The following is a 20768-nucleotide window of genomic DNA, read 5'->3' as shown; positions in this document are numbered from 1 at the left end:
TCCTGTGGGAATTTCTACCTTCGCGACAGATTATTAATCATTTCAATGCTGCCAGGGGCCAACACCCAGAGGAACGCATTTAGAACTTTGGTGAATGAAATTTATACTGTCGTCTAGAATAACGTATAGGTAGCTAGTTAATTCGGATCGTGATTTCCATCTCGACATGGAAACGACGAAAGTTTCGCGTTTATATCGCGCAGCTACGAAACGGATTATTAACAAATCGCGCTGACAAACAGCGTACTGTTCAGAACACGCCAGACTGGTCAGATCGCAGCTTGATGTCATCCTCTCCAATTAAAACTTTGCTAATTATCTGTAGGGTTGTCAACCTGGGCAATTTGACGTTCGTTGAACTTCTTTTGGTGTACACGATTGTTAACGATGCTTTTTAAAGCATTTTTAGTGACAATTATTAAGGTAGAATTTAAAGTTAATCGTACCGATAAATTGATTTGTCTATATATTCGAATTTCACAGATGTTAAAACTTATAGCGTAGTTACTATACGAGTACTGAGAGCGCTCTAAATAATCTAATATCTCTGCAGTCATATTCAACCACAAGTTCTAATCAAATAGCATCAAATTATATTTTAATTGCGTTAAAAATGCGAAAGTCGTTACAGTAATTGTACTAACAGCTCCAGCAAGCTCAAACGCTTACGCAAATATAGAAACAGCAGACATCTCTGACACAGATAATTAACCGCTACATTAAAAAGGTAACGCGGAGAAGGAAGAGTCGAATTTATACAGTCGATCCGATACGCGTAAAACTCGCAGAGTTTTTTTCCCCCTCATTTAAAACTAAAGTCCATTTGCTGATCCGTAATTAAGAGCTTTTTCAATTACCCGTATTGCGCGATTGCTTTGCGAAAGGTACGAATTACAACTAGTCATAAAACATCGGGCCCAATTTCCATTATCAGATACGCGGTCAGCATGATTCACTGGTAGCTACGAGTAGAATTTCCCGTTCTCCACCGATTCGACGGCTAATTTAGGAGTGGAAACCCTTTCTAAAATTAAACGAAACAGTTACTCGTTGGAACTCGTGGCAAACACTTTTATCAATTCGTATTCGAATGGAACAGGTTATGGGCTGGAAGGATGGATTAAACAAATTTAGAGGGAACTTTTCTTATGAAAATTACGATCTCTCGTTGCATTGATAACCTACGCAGAAGATTAATCCGAAGAAGATTCTTTCCTCTGCCATGAGAAAAAGTGACAATTTTCCAAAAATAAACAATGAAACCTATCTTCTGTAGGAAGTACACAATGATCATGAAATGGTCGAACTCTTGAAAGTAAGAAGTAATCCGAATCGCAAACCTAACCAGCTACAAAGCGTTAACAACGTGGCGTAGGTGCACTTTGGATGCGAGTATGCAAGTGTAAGCCACTGCAGAGAGGAAATGAGACAGCTGATAGGTTGAGCCGACAAGGCTTACTGTCGCAGAACAGAAAAACGTTTTTCCTCTTGGCAAAACCTCGGTCGCAAGCCTCTCGAGTGCTACTCCTCTCAGTTAACTCTTTGACTGCGAATGGCGTATATATCGTCCTCAAAATCAGGTTCAGAGAAACTGTTTAAAGAATATCACCTTACAGAGAACGACAAGACGATACTTTTTTATATGTTTTTAACATTCGACCGTTGGAGCGATGCCCGTTGGAATTTCCGGGAAAAATCGTCAGGTTTGAAACGGTTAAATGTTCGTACTCGCTCGCACGCGGGGTGCGTGTGCACGCTTCAGCGAAAAGGTGGGGCGCGTGTTTCCGCGAATCGATATCCACCGTTATGGATGTTGTTTTCCGTCTCTCGGTAATGCGATGCAAAAATCTTGACGTCTGAGAGCCGCGGCGCATAATCGGAAAGGCGTGCGAACCGATGTGACTCTAATCCCTACAGCTCTGAAAGCTCAACTCGCGCGAACACGCGCAGCTGATCTCGATGGAAGATGTGCCATAGCAGACTAAGTATTACCGAGTTCTGTGTTATATAATCCATTTTTTTTTTCTATAATTTCACTATGCGAATATTCTCTCGAGTTAACTTTCAGACGTACAATTTGATTGCAAATAGAAAAGGATTAGAATTGATAAGTATTTAATTTAATTGTCAAAATAACTGGCTTCTTGTTACTTTTATATCAATACTTTTACGCAACTGCCTTACTCGAGGTTATCGTAAAATTAGAAATGTATTATAACCCCGATTAAAGCTACTTTTGAAATAATAAGAGAAAGTAACCCAATGAAAAGCATATTTATCACCTCCGTGTTGGAACGGGTGAACATTTTTATACAGATGAGAACGTAAGCTAGTTCTATCCTGAATTCGCAATCAGTGGAAAGTATTTGCATACATATTGTCGGCTTTCAGATCGTGGGAGCGCGTTCGTTTCGAAATTGCGAGCGAAGACGACGCCCTAAATCGGCTGCTAGTGCGACGCAATAAAGGGGCGATAAAACTTCAGCCTAATTGCGGTAAGAGCGATTACACGGTGTCTTTGTGGTCGGATAAAGAGTATTTCCTCCTCTATGAAATTTAATTCGACGCCGTGTTGACAAAGTAAAGGATAATATTGATACGCGCGACACGTGGCGATTGTTTATTAACGTACGATACTTTCACATTAATGAAAGAACTGTCTTACTCGAACATAATTTCATATGGGTCAGTAACGAATAGAATCGTTTTTTATAATTTATAAATCAACAGATACTATGAGTTAAAACAGTTTCACTGATTAATACGCGTACCAATATGAACTGCCGCGACTCTGAATACACGTGACGATTAAGCTATCTATATATATTAGTATCACACTAATTTGGAATTCTAAATTGAGCACCGTCGTTCGTTATCGGAGTAAGCGATTGATGTGTACATCAGCACCAATCGTTTCATACTTGTTTAGCGAAAGTACACAAAGTCACCATTGAATCATGCTTATCGTTACAAACGTATCGATTCATAACTTAGTGCATTTACCATTTGCTGCCCACGAGCAATTAATAATCCCATTAACGTCGAACTAACGTAAAGTTTGAAATAATACTTTTCATGAAATAAATCTTTGTTCGCTCCCCTTCTATTTCAGAATTACAGCAGTCACCTTTATTAATTTAATGCAGACGATTTGTGGGAAGACAAAAGAACAAGTAACCCTTAATCTGCATCATAATTTTGCTCGTTTAAAGTATCAGCAAGGATTAATATAATCCACTAAGGATTAAAAACCCCATGGAGCACATGTGGTGCGGGCATGGCTCATTAAAATGAAATGTAGCCGGTTACAGTAGAGTTTCATCGTTCCTTTCTAACTTATGCGAACTGTGAACTACTTGACTTGCCGAGGCAAAGTTTTTATGTAATGTGTGATTGATATTACGTGCCATTAATCGTGGCAAGTTTAAGTGGGAGCTAGATAATTGTGATCTAGTTTAATGAAGACACATGGCGTATACGGCGCATATGGCACGCTTCTAATAAAGAAGAGCGCCCTTGGAAGTTGGTATCAATTTAATATCTTCCAAAGAGAATGAAATAATATACCTGGAAGTAGACTACATAAATCTTCTTACCCTGGTACTCATTTCGACTTTTTTCCCCTAATATAAATTTCCTCTCGAGGTAACTTTTAGATATTTCAAGGAACACTGCTTGCTTATAATACAATTTTATCGCGTTGCGAATAGTAAAAGGATCCTCATTCAACGAATGAAGACAAAATAAAACTAGAGACCAGCATCTATACAGTCGCATCTACCTGAAGGAGTTAATCTTTCTTCGTTCGTTTCACGAAACAGTTTCCAGGACACGAAATAATGGCAAACATGGCAGTTCTAGGAAATAAGATGTGGGTCGACTGATCGGTCGGCCGACACCGAAATGGCCAAGGGTGGAAAAGTTGGGTAGTGTATTTTCTAAATCGATTCCCTGGCGAAAGATCCGGGAAGTATGGTAGATGAGGCAAAACCTCCCCAGTCTAACTTCGCAATCGTCTGTCGCGTGATCCGCGTGGTATGGGGCCTCTCATTGTTCCGTAGCAACAAAGGACCCTTTCAATTGAAGAGAACAGGTTGCGTTTCCCAGAGTTTTTCGTCAGTCCGTTGTAACACAGCGCTGTAAATCTCTGTCGTGATAGCTTCGCTTTCTTTTAATAGCCACAATAAATTAATTCTTTCGCCGTTCAAAACGCAATCAAGAAAACCTTGAAATGGACCCGAGTTCAGAGTCGCAGCGTTAACGTCGCATATTATTCCCAATAATCTATTTCCTAGGCGCAGAAATTCAAGAAGAAATATTTCTTCGTCGGTTTGTTACGTCAAGATACCAACTTTCTGAATTTCTACGTCTAGTATTTTATTTCGATAGACACTGAACTGTTGTCTTTGACAGGTATGAGACGTGTACGTTGTTTGGTCAGGCTGGTTTGTTTGTCTCGATTCTCCAATCCGTGGAGACTGTTCAAACTTAGATTAGCATATCAGCCGGTAGATATTGGATCTATCTTATGGACGAGTTTAATCCAAAGGCTCATCTTACGGAAGACAATTTCTATTTGGAAGGCTAAAGACGGGATTAACTGATTGATGAGTGTCCAGAACGAGAATCGTTAATATTTAACACGTATTTATTTCTAAACCTATGTTGTTTCAATCATACATCCTCAAGAGGCTCGGTATATGATTGAAATTTAGTAAATATCAAACGAAAAGCAAACAATATATTAAATAAAAAAAGAAGTTGATGCTCGAAAGCTTCCTTCTCTTCGATTTCTAGTCCTATTCATTCCTGTTCGGGGCGTGCAGCCTGATAAATCTGACGCTCAACTTTCGAAGCCTTGGCAAAAAGTACACACAAAGAAAGATTAGTGTTTCCCGTTGGCGAGAAATATTTCTTGTCACGGTGGCTTTGTCGCTGTATAAAAATCGCGCCAGAACGCGCAACGAATCCCTCTGTCCGTGCGGATAATTGAGAAACAGCTATTGCTCGACCGTAAACCTTAAAATGGAAAAATACGCAGTGTCTCGGTCAGTTTTGTTAGGACCCTTCTGCACGCCAACCGGAAATAACTCACGATCGCGAACGCTACCGGAGGTAGATACCCCGGAAATCTGACCGTACGAGGTGATATTTCAGCGAAAGCGTGGCGATAAATCGGATGACTTATTATCGGGTGTAATCTCCCGACTGAAGGAAGATATGTGCGAGCACCGACTTTCGGAAATATATTCTTCTCAAAAAAAAATACTGTACCGTCTTGTTAACGTTTCCTTTGGATCGAAGCAAAATTCAAATTAATAGGAGTGTGGAAATCAAGCAAATTAATTATGCAAGTTGACGTTCTACGTTATATTTAAAAAAAAATCTTCGACCACTTCTCTTTGTGCTCTGGAAGCTTTCTTGATCGTGGATTGCACCAAGCTGCGTTGCTTCGAAACGATTTACCGTCGCTCATTTAGCCCAAGTAAAAACGATACATTTGCCATTCCTAGACAAGTGAAACGTGGTTCCGTCGCGGTGGCGTATCGATTCGAATCGTAGGCAGTAACGAAGTGAAGTGAGACTGATTTCATTATACGCTACACTGTCACCGAGCGTGCTAGTCGTAATCATGATTGACGAGACGATGTATTATACACGTTAGCACGACGTTTTCGGTGCAAGCTATTCGTAAATTATATAACGGGTGCACATGGTGCCAAACTCGGAGTATCGTGGTTGAGAATTTCATCTCGGGTACTTCCATTTAGCTGATTGCACGTAAGAATTGAGAGGAACGAACGTCGAGTTTCGAACATTTTTAATATCGAGTGTCAAATAATAAATCATATGAAACCGTTTAATTTTACTTTATGAGATTTTCTTCCCATCTAAAATTGTTTTGAAGACGTAGCATATTCTACCTTATTGCAAAATTATTTGTTACTCAAAGAGTGAACTGAAGTATGGGTAAAACTCTGAATATCACTGGAACTAGTGCTTTTCTTTTAATATATGAACGTTGCTACCTTCTTGACTGCGTGAAATTGATCAATCTCTCAAGTTCGTACCTACGGTGTAATTACGTCTCGCATAGACGTGTCTACGCGTTTCGTGTTCACCTTTTCACATCGTGTACAAGAGAATATAATTAAATTACGAACGGTGTATGGTTGCGCATGATGTACATGTAAATACATGCATGCATATAAGACCGGAGCCAAAGAAGAGGGGCAGGGGTTGGAAATGGAGGAAGTAGCTCTGAGAAGCGAATCTCGATAAGCTCGGTATACCACTCCTAATTAAGGTTCACTTTGGATTTCCACTTTACAAGGTGGTAACCGAGCCACTATGATGAAACTGAAAACGAGGCCGTACGAGTTTCCGTCTCATTCCGTATCGAAACATTCGCAACGCTGGAGGGAAACTTTTGAATAAGAATTCGGGGAAGGTCAGCTTTCGGTGAAATGAGTCGGTGAATGTTCTTTTACTATCGTGATTTCGCTAAGGTCGACGGTGAAAGTGACGAACGTTTCAATTACTATGCAATACAAAGTAAGCCACACCTTTTCAAGTAAATTGATAGTTGAAGAAACGATTGTTTATTATTCAAGATAGTTACTTTTAAACTCATTGTACTTTTATTCAATACGCAAAACCATATTTACTTCATACATGTATGTATATGTAACACGAGGCAATATTTTAGATTTTATTTTGAATGTGAGTATCACCAGAGAGGCAACCTTGGTTTGCAAGATGGAATTAGTTTTCATATTTCATAATTTCATGTTTCATAATAATCTCTACGTGACAACCAAAAGGAGTAGCAAGTCAAGATTTCCGAACACCAAGCTAGTCATAAAACATAGGCGATCCGGAGTAAAGCACTCCTTTCCTTTCCACCCTTCGATTCTTCAACCAAACGCACAGGTTACCGCTTCCGAGACCCTTTTCCTATTCTCACCCTCGAGCTCGCTACCATCTTCCATCCTCAACCCTCGAGCCCACTACACTCTTCCACTCTTTCCCTTAAGTCCATCTCCACCTCTCACTTACACCTTCAAGATTGGAACGACCTCCAACTTGTGCCTTCTACGCGACCTGTCGATCCATCAATCATAACCACTGGAAAATCAATGTAACGAAGTTATGGATATCGACTGATAGGTCGCTTCCCCCAAAAATCATTTTACTGCTCGTCTGCCACATGCTTTGAAGTGTGCCAAAGCTCGTCCCTCGATTGTCGTTAACGCTGACGTCCCGCAGCCACTTTTCCCCGTAAAATAAATTCTTAAGGCACGAGAATTGCAGTCCCGAATAAAAATAGTCGGCCATTGGTTGGACCGAAAGTAGACAGGCAGGACTTACCTTGAGGTAGGACGGTGAGCAAAAGGACTATTTGGAGACCGGCGCTGACCATACAAAGCTTTATTCGCATCTGCGGTAGACCCCTCGTCTGGTTCGCCATGGCGAATGAATTTTGCAGGCCGGTGCAGGTCGACATCTCGTATTCGCCAAGGGTCGGCCAACCCGAAATTCGGTCTCCGTCGTTTCTCCTATTCCCGGATGATTCTTGTCCGTTTCTCTCCCCGTTGCACTGCACAATTCCGTGCCACTTTTAGCTGCGATCACCGTCGCGAACGTCACCGGGAAACTCAACGTCGCGCGCTCTTTCACTGATTATAATCATGGTGCCAAGTGCCGGCTGAAGTACATTCTCGGGGCGAATAGTTCGCTAGTCACACCACGCATTTATTAACGGACCCGCTCCGTCGCTACCGAACGTTTCCCCGTCACTTTCCATGCACGACAAGTCTAAGTGTATGTCGCCTCAACTTCCGAGAATACTTGCCTCGTATCGATAGCGGGGCTCTAGGTCCGCGTCGGGCTTTCCCACGCCTCGGGCATGCTCGCGTTAAACCCCTGAAAATAATTTTTCCTTAATCACAGCCAATCGGACAGACTGCTTTTCTATATTCGTAATATTTACGTTCGCGCGACGTTTTTACGTTATGCGCATTATACAAAAGAAGCACGATTTCCTAACGCTCAACCGCGTTATAGGGGAGTCTGCCTTGCTTACGCTCTCGCCCGCCATGTGTTTGACTCGTACTACTAGCCAATGCGTTGAACCGTAGGCGTGAGCTCGTCGCCAGCACGCGTTATCAAGAAATTTAATTTCGCTCCAATTGCAACAATTACTTTTCGATAAAAATGTCGAATCAATATTTACCAATCGAAATTTTCAAATTTTCTCATTTTCACGATAAACGATGTCTAATATATTATTTCATCGCGGGTTCTCTTGAAATAGCATCTTTAAACGACCGCGAACAAAAATATCACGCGCTTCCGCGGTTCGGAGAGTACAATGCATTTCCTGAGGAATCAGATTGTCGTTTCCGAGATGTTGCGATACCACTGAAAGAAGAAAATCTTCCCACGAGCCGGTACCGCTGTTGATTACAATACTCTTTTTGTACGGAGCACGCGATAACGGTATGATTCACGAGCATCTCGAAAGTTCTCTTAATTTGCGACGTGGTTTTCGGTCTCGCGTTTCGCTGTAAGTGGACGAGGAATTTCGCGTAACCCCATCGGCAAGACGTGCCTCGACTAAAAACGAATTGTCGCCGGCTTCCCAACAACTGCTGGCGCTCGAACTTTCGTAAATTATTCTCGAGAAGAATACGAGACTAGGAACTTCAAAAACTGAATTGTTACAAGATTAATCAGAAACGATAGGGAAATCACAGGGATTTAACCGTGACAGTAACAAAAAATAAGGTTAGAAAAATAATTCTCTTCTACAACATTCCTCTCCCAAAATCATTGCAATCGTGTTACAAACCATTTCAGTACCATAAAACACAAGCATATTTATCTAGCCTTCTTCAGCTGAGATACCCCGTGTACCACGTACACGATCCCTAAACGCGTAAACTTCCGGCGTTTGGCACCCCTCGACCACCATATACGGCCACCCACGCGAAAAGAGAACTATCAGGATTTCATTTGTCTGTAAAAACGACGGGGAAAGGCGAAGGGATAAAAAACGTGACGGAACATGGAAATCACATTTCCTATCCGCCGCGAAAACACGTTCCCGCAAAATCTACATCCGGTACAGTTCCAATACTGACTCCCGTAACTTGTCGATACGAACGTACCTACGATTGCGGTCGGTACCTGTCGCTCGGTGCCATTTATCAATTACACGCCGTCGTTCTAGTCTCGCGATCTGGCGCGCATCGAGCGAGCTGACGGTCGTTTTAGCAAAATTCTCGTTGTATCCAGGCAAGCTTAGGTGGAGGTCGTTTCTCGCGAGTCCGAACGTACGCGCTCGGTTCACAGGTGTTCGATCTATAACGTGTACTCGACGGAGTCCAGCCGTTTCCTCGTCGGTATTTATCCACGGAGCAGCGACGTTTCACTGTCACGGATGCACTTTCTCGTTTTACGTAGCCACCAAGTGCGTTCCCCAGAGCTTGGGTTCCTTCACCTTCGATCCGACGAGGTGTTCTCGCCGGGACACGAATCCCGCTGTACGCGAACGAAGGAGGATCGCGAGGGAAGTTCGTCGACCCGTAACTTTAGAGGCAAAGTGTTCGTCAATTCCATGAATGAATCGTACCTGGCCGTTGCCACGGGGTTGTATCAGCACGATCGCACCGCGGTTAATCGCGTCTGAGGGATGAGGGCTGTCGTGCTATCGCGATTCTTGGACGCACCGCGGGCCTGCGTTCGCAGCCTGAACGGCCGCGTGCATCGTCTTCTTCGTTCCACTACTGTCCACTGTATCCTCCATTTCGTGTTATCAAGCACCACCTTCTTCGCTACCTCCTACTTCACCGGAGCGCAACACGGTACTGCCCGGTATCCAGGCAACTTGGCCAAGCGTGCTGCTCCCACCTTTTTTCCTGGTGCTCTTACATCAAATCACGAGCTTCGGTTTCCTCGTTTCGTTCGTCGCGCGTTCGCCTCGTTTATCCCCGAGCGAGCGCATTCTTGTTTACGCGTCCAAGAACTACCAGGCTCGCGTCGACGATCGCATCCTCGCGTCTCGGGTGAACTAAGACGACACCCCGGGTCCACGTTGGCATCGCCTCATGGTATCTCGGGTGTTCGGGTCGCGGAAAACGGTCGACGATCACCTGTCGTCGAGGTCTCGGTGGTCGATCACTGGTAATCGCGTACGAGCATCCGAGGTCGCACGCCACCGGCCGCTATCAGGTAAAGTCAAGCCGGTGTGGCACGGTGACTGAACGACGGTTACGAACGAACTGGGCTACGTTCGCTGAAGCACTATCACACGCGGCCACGTTACGGTGTCTACAGGCAGGCGTAGGAGACTCGCGGTAGACTGAGACAGCGGTCGAGAAGAAGGTGAAGCGGACAGAGGCGAGGCGTGTGCGCGGATAGAGCCAAAGGGGCAACAGCTAGATAGATATAGAACGGGAGAGAGAGGAGAGAGAAAGGTTGCGATCGTAAGAGAGACAGGGAGAGCGTCAGAGTGTGTCAGGGGGGTGAGAGTGTAAGAGTGGGCGAGTGAAAAAGTGTGCGAGAGAGTAATAGACAAAGACAGAGAATAGGGGGGAGAAAACCGCCTCGTTCTGTGATCGGGTATCCAAACGGAACTGAAAGTACCCTGAAATAGGAGGCGGTCGGGGGTCGTGTACGAGCTGCCGGTCGAGCTCTCGCGACTCGCAGCTACCGCCGCGATATAGACGCGAAGGAAGGCTCGCCGCGATGGGTACCAACCTTCCCCACCCCTCTTCAACCCCTAACCGTTCGCCATCCCTTCCATGGATCGCAAGCTCCCCTACCGCTCGCGTTCAGTTCCCACCACGATTTCGCGGGAAGCTGCGGACTGGACCACCACGCAACTAGCGTCCTCCCCACTCCTCTCACGGCTGCCAGCCGAGTTCTCTGGTGAGACAGAGAGGAAGGATCGGGAGAGTGGGTGGCCTGGGGTGGAGGGCTCGAGGACACCATCCCCGAAGCCCACCCCACAGATCAATATTCTGCCCACCACCGTGTACCGGAGAACCTCTGTCCCTTTCTTTCTCGTTCTCCGGGATGCTGGATCCACGCGTCTCCCTCTCGACCGCCTTGCGAACCCCCATAGCTCGCCACCGTTACCGTGTGACTTCCAAGGTGTGCGTGCCATGCCCCTTTCGTACAGCCGAGGTGTATGGATTCGTGCGTGGGCTCGGAAGTACTTTTACATGTGTACGCGGTGCCCGAGTACGTGAACCCGTAAGCTTGTATGCGCGTTGATTCCGTAGCGACAGTCGCGACCGATGCTCAAGCATGATCCAAGTCCACCCGAGAGGAATTAGCCGAGCTGGGGTCGAGATCCAAAGACCGTTGCCGGGATCGGTCGAGCGCTCTGGTGCCCGCCAAAGCTAACGATTTAAGTGGAACGTACCGGGCTGGCACGGTTTACGAACCGATCGATCGATCTCACACTCGCGTATATCGAACATTAACGATGATAACGAATCGCTGATGAGCCAACGACGCCCCCGTTCGCGGTCGGATTGGAACACGCGAACGATGACACGATGGTTCGGCTATTAGATTCGTTGATACGTCCTCTCGATCGTTGTTTCGAGTACGACGACGTGGGAGGAATGTGGTATTATACGTGTGCACCTCGGTACTTGTTGCACGTGAGAGCTTCTAGGCTCGATGGAATTTATCATGACAGGCGAGGTTGCGTGCGGTTGGCTAACGAAAGCGCGAGGGACTTTATCGATTGATTACGCGTGGGAACGTGAAATTAACGTAATTTTTATTTAAGCGATACTTTACTGCACAGGAACACTGCATGTGCCTTTGGTTATCGACAGCTGCGGTTACGCAAGATCGACCCGAGCGTCCTTAAGGCTCTCCTGTCAGGATATTTAAATTATACTACTTGAATGATGAATTGAAAGCCTGATATGTTATTTAGTTTGAATAAGTGTTTGCTTTTAAATATGTTAATTCATAGAGTAATCGATCTTGCCAATTGGTTACTCCATTATCAATAACGATTCCATACAAAATTTTACAATTTTACGGCTGAAAGTACTTTCATCCATATTTTTAATTTGTTTTACCGAAACTTGCATGATTTTGTTTTTAATTTCAACATGGTCAAATTTTGACTTATCCGTAGCTGAGTTTTGTATCGTTATTTCTGCCGACTTTTGTAGATTTCTCTATTGTAATCTCTTCTGAACTAAGCAGACTGAAAGTAAGCTTCGAAACGAAATCTATAAGAAATGCTACACGATGATTATCTGACTCGTTGAATATACAAAAAACGTGTAGTCTACCAAATCTGTGAACATTCTGAAAATATTACTAACTAAATAATCAATCCTTTAATTTGAATCGATCAGCTAGAATACTCTCGTTAATGAAGAACTCGTTTATATCAGCAGCTGATTCCGTAGAAAACGATGTTCGATGCAACATGGAAATCGATTTTCTCGATAACCAAGTGAACTGGTGCAGTTATTTCACTTTCGTTGGTACGACTAACGTTACCGACTTGTATGTTTCGGATAAGTAAGGTTCCCTGGATACGGAACTAATTCCTCGGAAAGTCGGTAAATCAGTAACGGGACACGAATATTGCGAATAAGTCGTTTTTTAGAATTTTTGTTCTTCGTTTATTATTCGCATTCTATCCATCTCTGTTTTGTACGTAGTTGGTGCTGAAACTCTGTGCAACTTTATCCACTGCGGGTAGGATCATTCGCTGAAATCTTCGTACCAGTACACGAGAAAGTAGATATTCCTTGCACCACGTGATCCATATTTTCATTCGCCGCTTGTTTAAATGAATCACTACAATTTTTATTGTAATTCAATGTCCTTCCCATAATAAGAGACTTTAAGTAGAATGAGTCACACATCCAAATTCTCTAACAAGCAAACAACTAACAACAATTTTCTGAATATTCTCTTCTCATCACCTGTTAGATTTCTTAAAATTTGAAATACCTGTAGTATCACTGCCGAAATATTCTAAAAAGAGTGTGTTTTCTCTTAACATTATGAAATCGTGTATAAAGAAACTTGGAAATTGATGATATGACCTTACCTTTTTGGATATTGCTGAACACTACTATCTACCCACGCGTTACGCTGATTATTCTAAGCTTCTCGATGAAGCAACGTAATGACGCTACAGCGTCCATTTTGCAACTGGTCAAGGCTGCAATCATTGCAAATGATGCAGACCTTGCACTTATTAGAGAAGAACACGATGTAAATGAAGAAACACAGACGTTTCTAAGATTAATTCTATTCAATAGGTGATCTAATACTACATTCTTTCTCATTGTAAACAAAAATGTCATTCCTTCTCAACAGTCTGCGAGGATAAGACTACCAAAGAATGTACGCAAACTTCCAGTCCACGACATTGTTTACAATTCGCAAAGAAAAACGTTGAATTCCTGGTAGTTCGTTCTATTTTGAACAGTAATTTCTTATCCCCATTTCACCCTCGGTTCCTTTGCTCATCGATCCACACAATTGATGTTCGGTCCCGTTCAAAAAACGCCCTCGCAGATTGCAGACTCCCCTCAGGTATTCCAAGCTCACTGACCATTGTGTCCCCGGGTGTTTTCACACCATCGAACCGCCGGCAACGATGACTTCCAGCTCCTTTTCACCCTTATTGGAGTTTAATACTGATTGCACGAGGCACCAGGTGTCACGGTTGCTTGCCAGGGGAATCACTCCCAAACGGTCCTTTCAAACGCTTATTTGCGAGGAAGAACGTATCGGTGTCGCACGGTTAAACGCTTTGTCACGGGACCCGATCGATCTGCTACCTCCAGTCAAATTATACACGCAGCTCGAAATATTGGACAGTGGAGACGTCTATTTGGGTCACTCGATTCGCGACCCGATCGCTCGAAAACTTTCTGTAGGCGATTGACACATTTCGATGGCATCGCGAAATCTCTGTTCGCGTAGCTCACACATTCGGAAACGCTGTACCAGTGGCGCGCAAGGTCTCGTTCAATTCCACATTTGCGTTGGACGTATCTCCCACGTGTAAAATAAAGTTAACGCTTTAACTGCCTGCGTGTTTTAAAAGGATCTTGCAAGGGAACTTTTCGCGTTAGCGTATCGTTGAGATGCATCGAGATGTATATCAATAGTCTTGTCTGCTTCCAAACGTACTGATTCTATTATTTCGTTTCTGCTAATTTTTCCATTTTCCTTGCGTTGACGAGGTGGTGATAGGTTTCCACCGGAAAATAATGTACTGATCCTATCATTTTATTTTATTTTATTTGTACCACGACGAAAACGATTGCGCACCACTGAATTGCACACAAGGAATGGTATTTTTTACACGGCACCGCCGTGCATAGAATTGCGATGAAACGAAGGCGGTCGATGGGTCTCTCCTTTTGAGTGTACCGCCGTGGAAGAGCTGCCAGTTACCTCGCACCCGTTCATACATTTTCGAGATTGAATTTTTCCTGTGGACGTTCCCGCACCACGAAATAAAAACAATTTCCCGTTCGATTGAATGCTAGTTAAAATCATTCGCCGGGGAACAGCTGCGTTGCCGCCAGTGTTCTCGGACAAAATGAAGATAGGATGAGGAATTGTTTCGTTATACTGATACGGACTTTTATTCTAACGTTTCGCTTTGTTTATTAATCCTTTCAAGCCTGGCGTTCATAATTGAGGACGCAATTTAAAAATAACCGACGCTATCGTTTAGGGCGGAATATCTTTATTTCAGCACATGAAGAAAGTCCAATTTTTCTCGAAAGCTGCACTAGTAGGATTTCTTTTATTTTTTCCATACTAATTTTAGCCCAAGTTAACCCTAAAAATTAAATTACATCAGTATTCGCAGCGATGACTAGGAGTTATAGTTGAAAGAAAAGGGGATGGATGAAGAGTGTCAGTAGTCTAGTTCTAAATTCTCTATATTCCGGATTAAACCATTTAAGGAATTTGTCCAGGGATTCGTAGTGCGGGCAGGATCGGATTAAGGTATGGCTTTAGGGGTTGCAGCCCTTAGGTCCCCGCTACCTGGAGAGCCTCTAGACTCTGGAGACCAGAGATTAGTTTGAGGCAATTTGATGAATTCAGACGCGAGCTTGAAACACTCTGAACTACTAAAAAATCTACCAAGACCTGCACCCTTGTAGTGAACAACGGATTGATTTAGCATTCTATGTTGAAATAGAACTTTTCGAGACATCAAACGAATTAACATATTAATTATGATTGAAGACCATGTTCTGATGTTTTGGAAAACTTATTTTGAAAAAATTCTGCAAAGTGTTGTTAGCTAAAGGTATGCATCGTTCAGAGTGCAAATGACATGCAGGTTTAATAGAACGGCTCCTTAGGAAAATGGCGGTGCACTTGACTCCAGATTATAAATCTCTGACCATAAGGCTAAAAGGTGTAAGTTATGTACGGAAATTTACATAACTTTATTGCTAGGGTCACTGAAATGGCTACACCGGCTCTCAGTAATATTACCCTGAAAGTTTCAGTGTCCACATTCATGTCTCTACTGAAACATTTCTCTAGCATGAAATATGTTGATATGTGCTCTTGATGAAATACTAGGATAAAAGTCATTGGAAAGAAATTAGAAATTTGTGAGTCAAATTAACCTGAGATGCGTGAGATGACTTAATAATTATGCGGAGAGAGTAAAAATCGCTAACGAAAAGCCACAGAGAGCACAAATGTTGTGAACGAATTGACAAACTGAAGTCGAGGAATCTTCGATGAAACTCTGTAATAATTCACGTCCTTTACACGGGTTTCTAACAAGGAACGTCTTCCTTGATGGTATTGCTCAACGTTACCAGTACCGACTTCCTACACAACACGTCGTACACTTACGCTTCTGACAAACTCGGCGCCAAAACTCTCTCTGTATTCTGGGGGCAACTTGGAACAACCCTCTAGGTTAAACATAAACGTAACATAAATATCGATTGGGAGCTATAGCATGAAAGAGCTACCGACAGTTCCTCGCCAAACTTTAGCGACCGTGGAATTCTTTAAGTAAACGGTGATGATTGATGAACGGTGATGAATGTCAACGCCTCAAAAATTCCATATAGGGTAATACGATAAGTGAAGGATTTTTAATTTCCTCTCGTTTCTGAAGAAACGTTCCGAACATTATTACACAGAATTTCATCCATAGGTACTGGGAAAAGGGTACTCGAAAGAAACTCGAAGAATGTCTAAGCTGGTCCAGGCCTCCAGTAATATTTTCTCAAGCAAAAGAAAATAAAACTAAATTGATCCTAGATGTACAAGTACGCCAACACGATTCAAATATTTCCTTTGCCCCTGAAAGCAAATTTCTCCGAAAACACCCCCGTCTTGCGTCCACCTCGATCTTCCGCGGGCCATTTCGCAGCTATGACCCTCCTGGCTCGCGTCGCATGTTTTACCGCATTCCGGTCCGCCGGTTCTAATTAAAACTCGCTGAATGTATTTCGAGCAACTCGAACGCTTCATTAATTTCGTTGATTGCGAGAAGCACGGTTGGAAAAGACGGTTCATATTTCTCGAGACTCCGCGGACGGGGGATGGATCTCCCACCCCCGTGGCCAACGATGGCAACTGACGAAGAAAAGCATTCGTTAAGAGAGTTCGCGTTTCTTTCTTAAGGCTCTTCAGAACGAGTTGGCTGCGAAGCAGAAGACAGAAGGAAGAAGAAGAATAAGAGGCCGGTGGCGGCAAGTAGGGCGAGTACAGAAACGTGTCCCTGTGCGTGGGATACTTATTTAGCAGAAGACTCCTCTTCCTCGACGGATGGTGCTGTCTCTCTTTGTCTGGATGGCACCCGTACGTATCCCGGAATACTAATGACGCAGCGAGAAAATCCTGACGATGGTAACGTTCGCGTTCGCCGCGACCGACGGGGGCTGCTTACCTGGAAAAGTTTTCCCTTCACGTGCTGGCTCGCGGGGTCTTGGTGCGAGAGGCGCCTCCGTAAACGACGTAACCGTTCGCCGCGTTTCATAAATTAGAAGGGACATTTCTCCAGGGAGGGCAAACCCTCCGAAACTCGGCGCCGGGAGCGGAAGACGTACTCGCCTTGCCGCGGACCGGTTATGGCCGTAGGGGGAATACGATTGTTTCGCGACGGCATACGTAAACGCGGCCCCCGAACGATGGCGGGCCGCGTTAGCGTCGCCGCGCGTGCACGTGGTTCGTAACGATACCCCGAATAGCTGCGAACGCGGCCGCCACGACTTGTATAATAAGCACCACGACCCGCGAATTAATTAACCACCGCGTCTTTCGGGCTGCAGCGAAGATCTAGGTGAGAAATGTAACTCGATTCGCGGAATGTACCCATTGTTCTGCGGGGATGCTAGACATTGCGGCACAAAGTGCCCCCCAGAGCTTGGGTACCATGGAAATGTTAGGAAACGCGAAATGCCGCAGGGCGAGCGAAAACGTTTTTGTCTTGGTTCTATTAAGAGTCGTTCGGTATTTGGAGCTGTTGTTGGTGGAATATCAACGACAAGGCTGGTGTATACCATCATTGGGATCTTGGTTTTAACTCTTTGCACTCGACATAGGAGTACAAAGGGTTAATATTCCAGTTGTATATATTCTTTGTTGTCTATGTAAGTTCGATATACAACGTCGTTGAGGTGTTGACTTCGACGTGGCTCTGTTGCCTCTATTATCTAGACTCGTATAAGAGGGTCGTTGTGGGGTCAAGCTCCGGTTCGGATGAATTTGTCAGTGTTTGCAATAGCTGGTAGATGTGTATCAACAACAAGGCCGGTATACATCGTCATTGAGGTCTTAGCTGCAGTGTGGCTTTGTTGCCTCCTAGCTCGTGCTAATCGCAGCGACTTGTGGTCCATATTGATGAAGGATTGGGGTATATCCATTGAACGTATTTGCATCACAACACTTGGCTACGGACTACCAGTATCGGGTTGCGAGCCCTAAGTACCCTGTGTGCAGGAGAGGATGAAGCAAGGGCAACAGGGTTACTCCGCTTGCCCCGCCTGACACCGCTTTCTACACTCCCATATATCTCACTTATAGGTTCTTGGTGACACGTGTTGACGTTGTTAGTAGATAGATGTGCCCGTGTCGGTCAATAGCGACAATGCGTGGGAGGGCAGGTGAGACGAAAAGACTTAAAGGTACAGTGGAGTCTCGAGGCACCGATCAAGATCTCATTTCATTGTCTGGACATCGTTTCGTAGACGAAGGGTAGGTATCCATGCTGAATCTGTGCAGAGAAAGCATCTCTCATTTTGAGTGTACGAATAAAATCAGTGTGGAGGTTGAGAAGCTAGTGTTCTAATTTCCATAAAACTCGATATTTTATTAACACCCTGTACGGTTCCTGTTTTTTTTCTTTTGGAACAAGAATTGATAAGCTTCGTAGAAGGGTGTCGTACTTCTCGCATGCTTGGAGCTACGATTACGAGATAAATTTATACGCGTATCGAGGCTCTGTAGCTAAATAATGTACATTTTATTGCGGCATACATCGCGGCAAGGGTTGCGAGTACGACCAAACTTATTAACATGAAACTCGCATAGAACAGAAATTGCGTCATAAACCCTATCATAAACATTAAAATTAGAGTACATTCGTGAACATAAGTCATCAGAGTGAAATTCACAGCGCCGCGGTCGATCGTTAAATAAATGTTCCGAGTTCTGCAGAGACGAAAGGTAATAATTCAATAGGATACCGTTGCGGAATCAAATTAATGTAATAAATACCGAATCGATGAAATACGCTATCGGGATATCTGCTTTAAAAGGTGTACGTGTTTGCTTTACACTTGCGTTTCTGTGTGACATTCCATTTAAACGATTAAGGATTCCCCGGTTCCGGAGCGAATAAAAATTAATCAAAATATCGTTTTTAGTTGTACGCGTTACAATAATATTTTTCCGATCACGATAAAAATATAAGCTTCATTTTAGCTAATAAATCAAAATTGAACAGGCAAATGTGATAAATTACAGGTGGAAGTACAATAATGGTATTATTAATTTGATCCTATTTAAACGAACGTAAATTAAATTTCCATCATTGTAAACAACAGTTTACGTTTGTTGACATTATTTCTATCACTGTTTACGTTTCAATCATACTATAGATAATATTGTTAGTAAAAAACAGTTCTATATTTGCATTTGATGAAACATGTTTCTATAAATGCTGTACAATTGTACTGCACATGTTACAACGACAATATTGTGTACGTATAATAATTGGAGTCAACGTACCCACTCGATGCACGAATAAATAGAGAATAACAGTCGTTAATTGTCGACCGAACAATCATAAACATTTTGACAAAGCGTTACTCTCGAAACTTCAAAGAGTCCAAACGTGTTCCACAATAAATTACAATATTTCCTATGACGTAAATTAATATTTTCGTAATAACGTGACAAAGGTCAGCATTGAATAATGTAATACCTTATTATCCAGTAATTGGCAATATTAATATGAAATTATTTCTATCACTAATGATGAGGCCACTGCCAGCGGTTCAATTTTCATTTATGACGAATGGTTTTTATAGCATTTCTGACATGTTCAGTAAAACAATTCTTAATTGAATTTAATATGCATACTCTGTAACCATGCACCATGGTAGTTTCGGTGCCATTCACGCGATATACATACAATATATATCAATTACATACAACATATACAATATATACATTAAATACATACAATAATTAATCGATATACATTAATCAATCTTATAGATTTATAATTACCTTAAATAGAAATTTTATAAAACCATATACTTCTTTTCTGACGAGCGTAAAGTTCGTGTTCTCCTCGCATTGAACACCCTACATCCTGTATATTTGTTGCAAGGAGCCTCCGTTACTTTCTCCGAAAATTAATGCGACTCGCAAAGTTCCCCGAAACCGATTTAAGAAACGAATTCCAACCATTTGCCCCGAACCGGGGAAAAAGCGTATCGGTAAGACCCTCCCTCCGATTCCACGAAAGTCGACTTAACGAAACTATTTGGGCCCGATCGTAGTTAGAAAGTGCACGTAGTTCGACATTCAATTTCTGTCTCTGGGACGATTTGTCCATCACCAAGAAAAGGGCGGAACGACAACTTCCTCGCTCGGATTCCATATCGTGCCCAACGACTCGTATCTGTTAGGTAAGTTTCGCTTGCCGCGAAAACTAAGTACCAAGTATAAGCGGGCTTTAAAAGCAGGGGATTGAACTCGAGTTGCGATGGGAACCTCTCTCGCCTAGCTTCAGGAAATCTGATACGGTTCTCGCGGTATCGCAAAAACTTCTCTCCTCCCGAAGTTTTCTACTTGCTCCCACCGCCAGCGAAATACTTTCTATCATCCGAACAAACGTTTCAGGAGTGGGGCTCCAATCCTCCCGTGGAAGCCGTAGATAAGACCAGCGCTAAGCTATTATCTACATTGCTTATTTTCTCGAGTTCCCGCGGAATCGAAGCCGCCATTCAATCGTTGATAGCGTAATTGTTTCTTCGTTTCACCTATCCGACGTGGATTTTACTTCCCCGCTTTCTTGCCTGAACCAGTTCTCTGAAAAAAGCTCAGATTGCCGTTGATTAAAGTACCCGCCGCGAAATTCGCTTCCGCGCGAACGATAACTCTTACTCGATCCGTTTCAACCCCCTGGCGGAGTTGCTGTTGCGAACCAGCTGGATGGAAGATTGATAATTGAAGGGTTTTTGTTTTGGGGAGCGAGAACG

The 20768-nt window shown here is 43.5% G+C and overlaps 2 protein-coding genes across 5 annotated transcripts in view; one reads left to right on the top strand and one right to left on the bottom strand.

Moving 5' to 3' along the window:
- The window catches only part of LOC128888213 (neuronal acetylcholine receptor subunit alpha-7), a 257970-nt gene extending 247349 nt beyond the window's left edge, over window positions 1-10621 (bottom strand). For 2 of the 4 annotated variants that reach the window (XM_054144914.1, XM_054144915.1), the window contains exons 1-2: window positions 9174-10618; window positions 7372-7926 (exon numbers count right to left, since the gene is read on the bottom strand). In XM_054144914.1, the coding sequence (XP_054000889.1) occupies window positions 7372-7507 (136 nt within the window). In that variant the 5' untranslated portion in view covers window positions 7508-7926; window positions 9174-10618. Of the gene's footprint in view, window positions 1-7371; window positions 8511-9173 lie in introns of those variants that run through there. The other 2 variants (XM_054144917.1, XM_054144916.1) reach the window with 2 other exon arrangements.
- LOC128888228 (endocuticle structural glycoprotein SgAbd-2-like) overlaps window positions 1-20768 on the top strand; it is a 469661-nt gene that overhangs the window by 150019 nt on the left and 298874 nt on the right. The gene's annotated exons all lie outside the window — the stretch shown is intronic.

Source organism: Hylaeus anthracinus, unplaced genomic scaffold (assembly GCF_026225885.1).
Source record: "Hylaeus anthracinus isolate JK02 unplaced genomic scaffold, UHH_iyHylAnth1.0_haploid 11989, whole genome shotgun sequence".
NCBI lineage: Eukaryota > Metazoa > Arthropoda > Insecta > Hymenoptera > Colletidae > Hylaeus > Hylaeus anthracinus.
The sequence above is the reverse complement of the archived record's forward strand: the minus strand, read 5'-3'. Positions and strand labels throughout refer to the sequence as shown.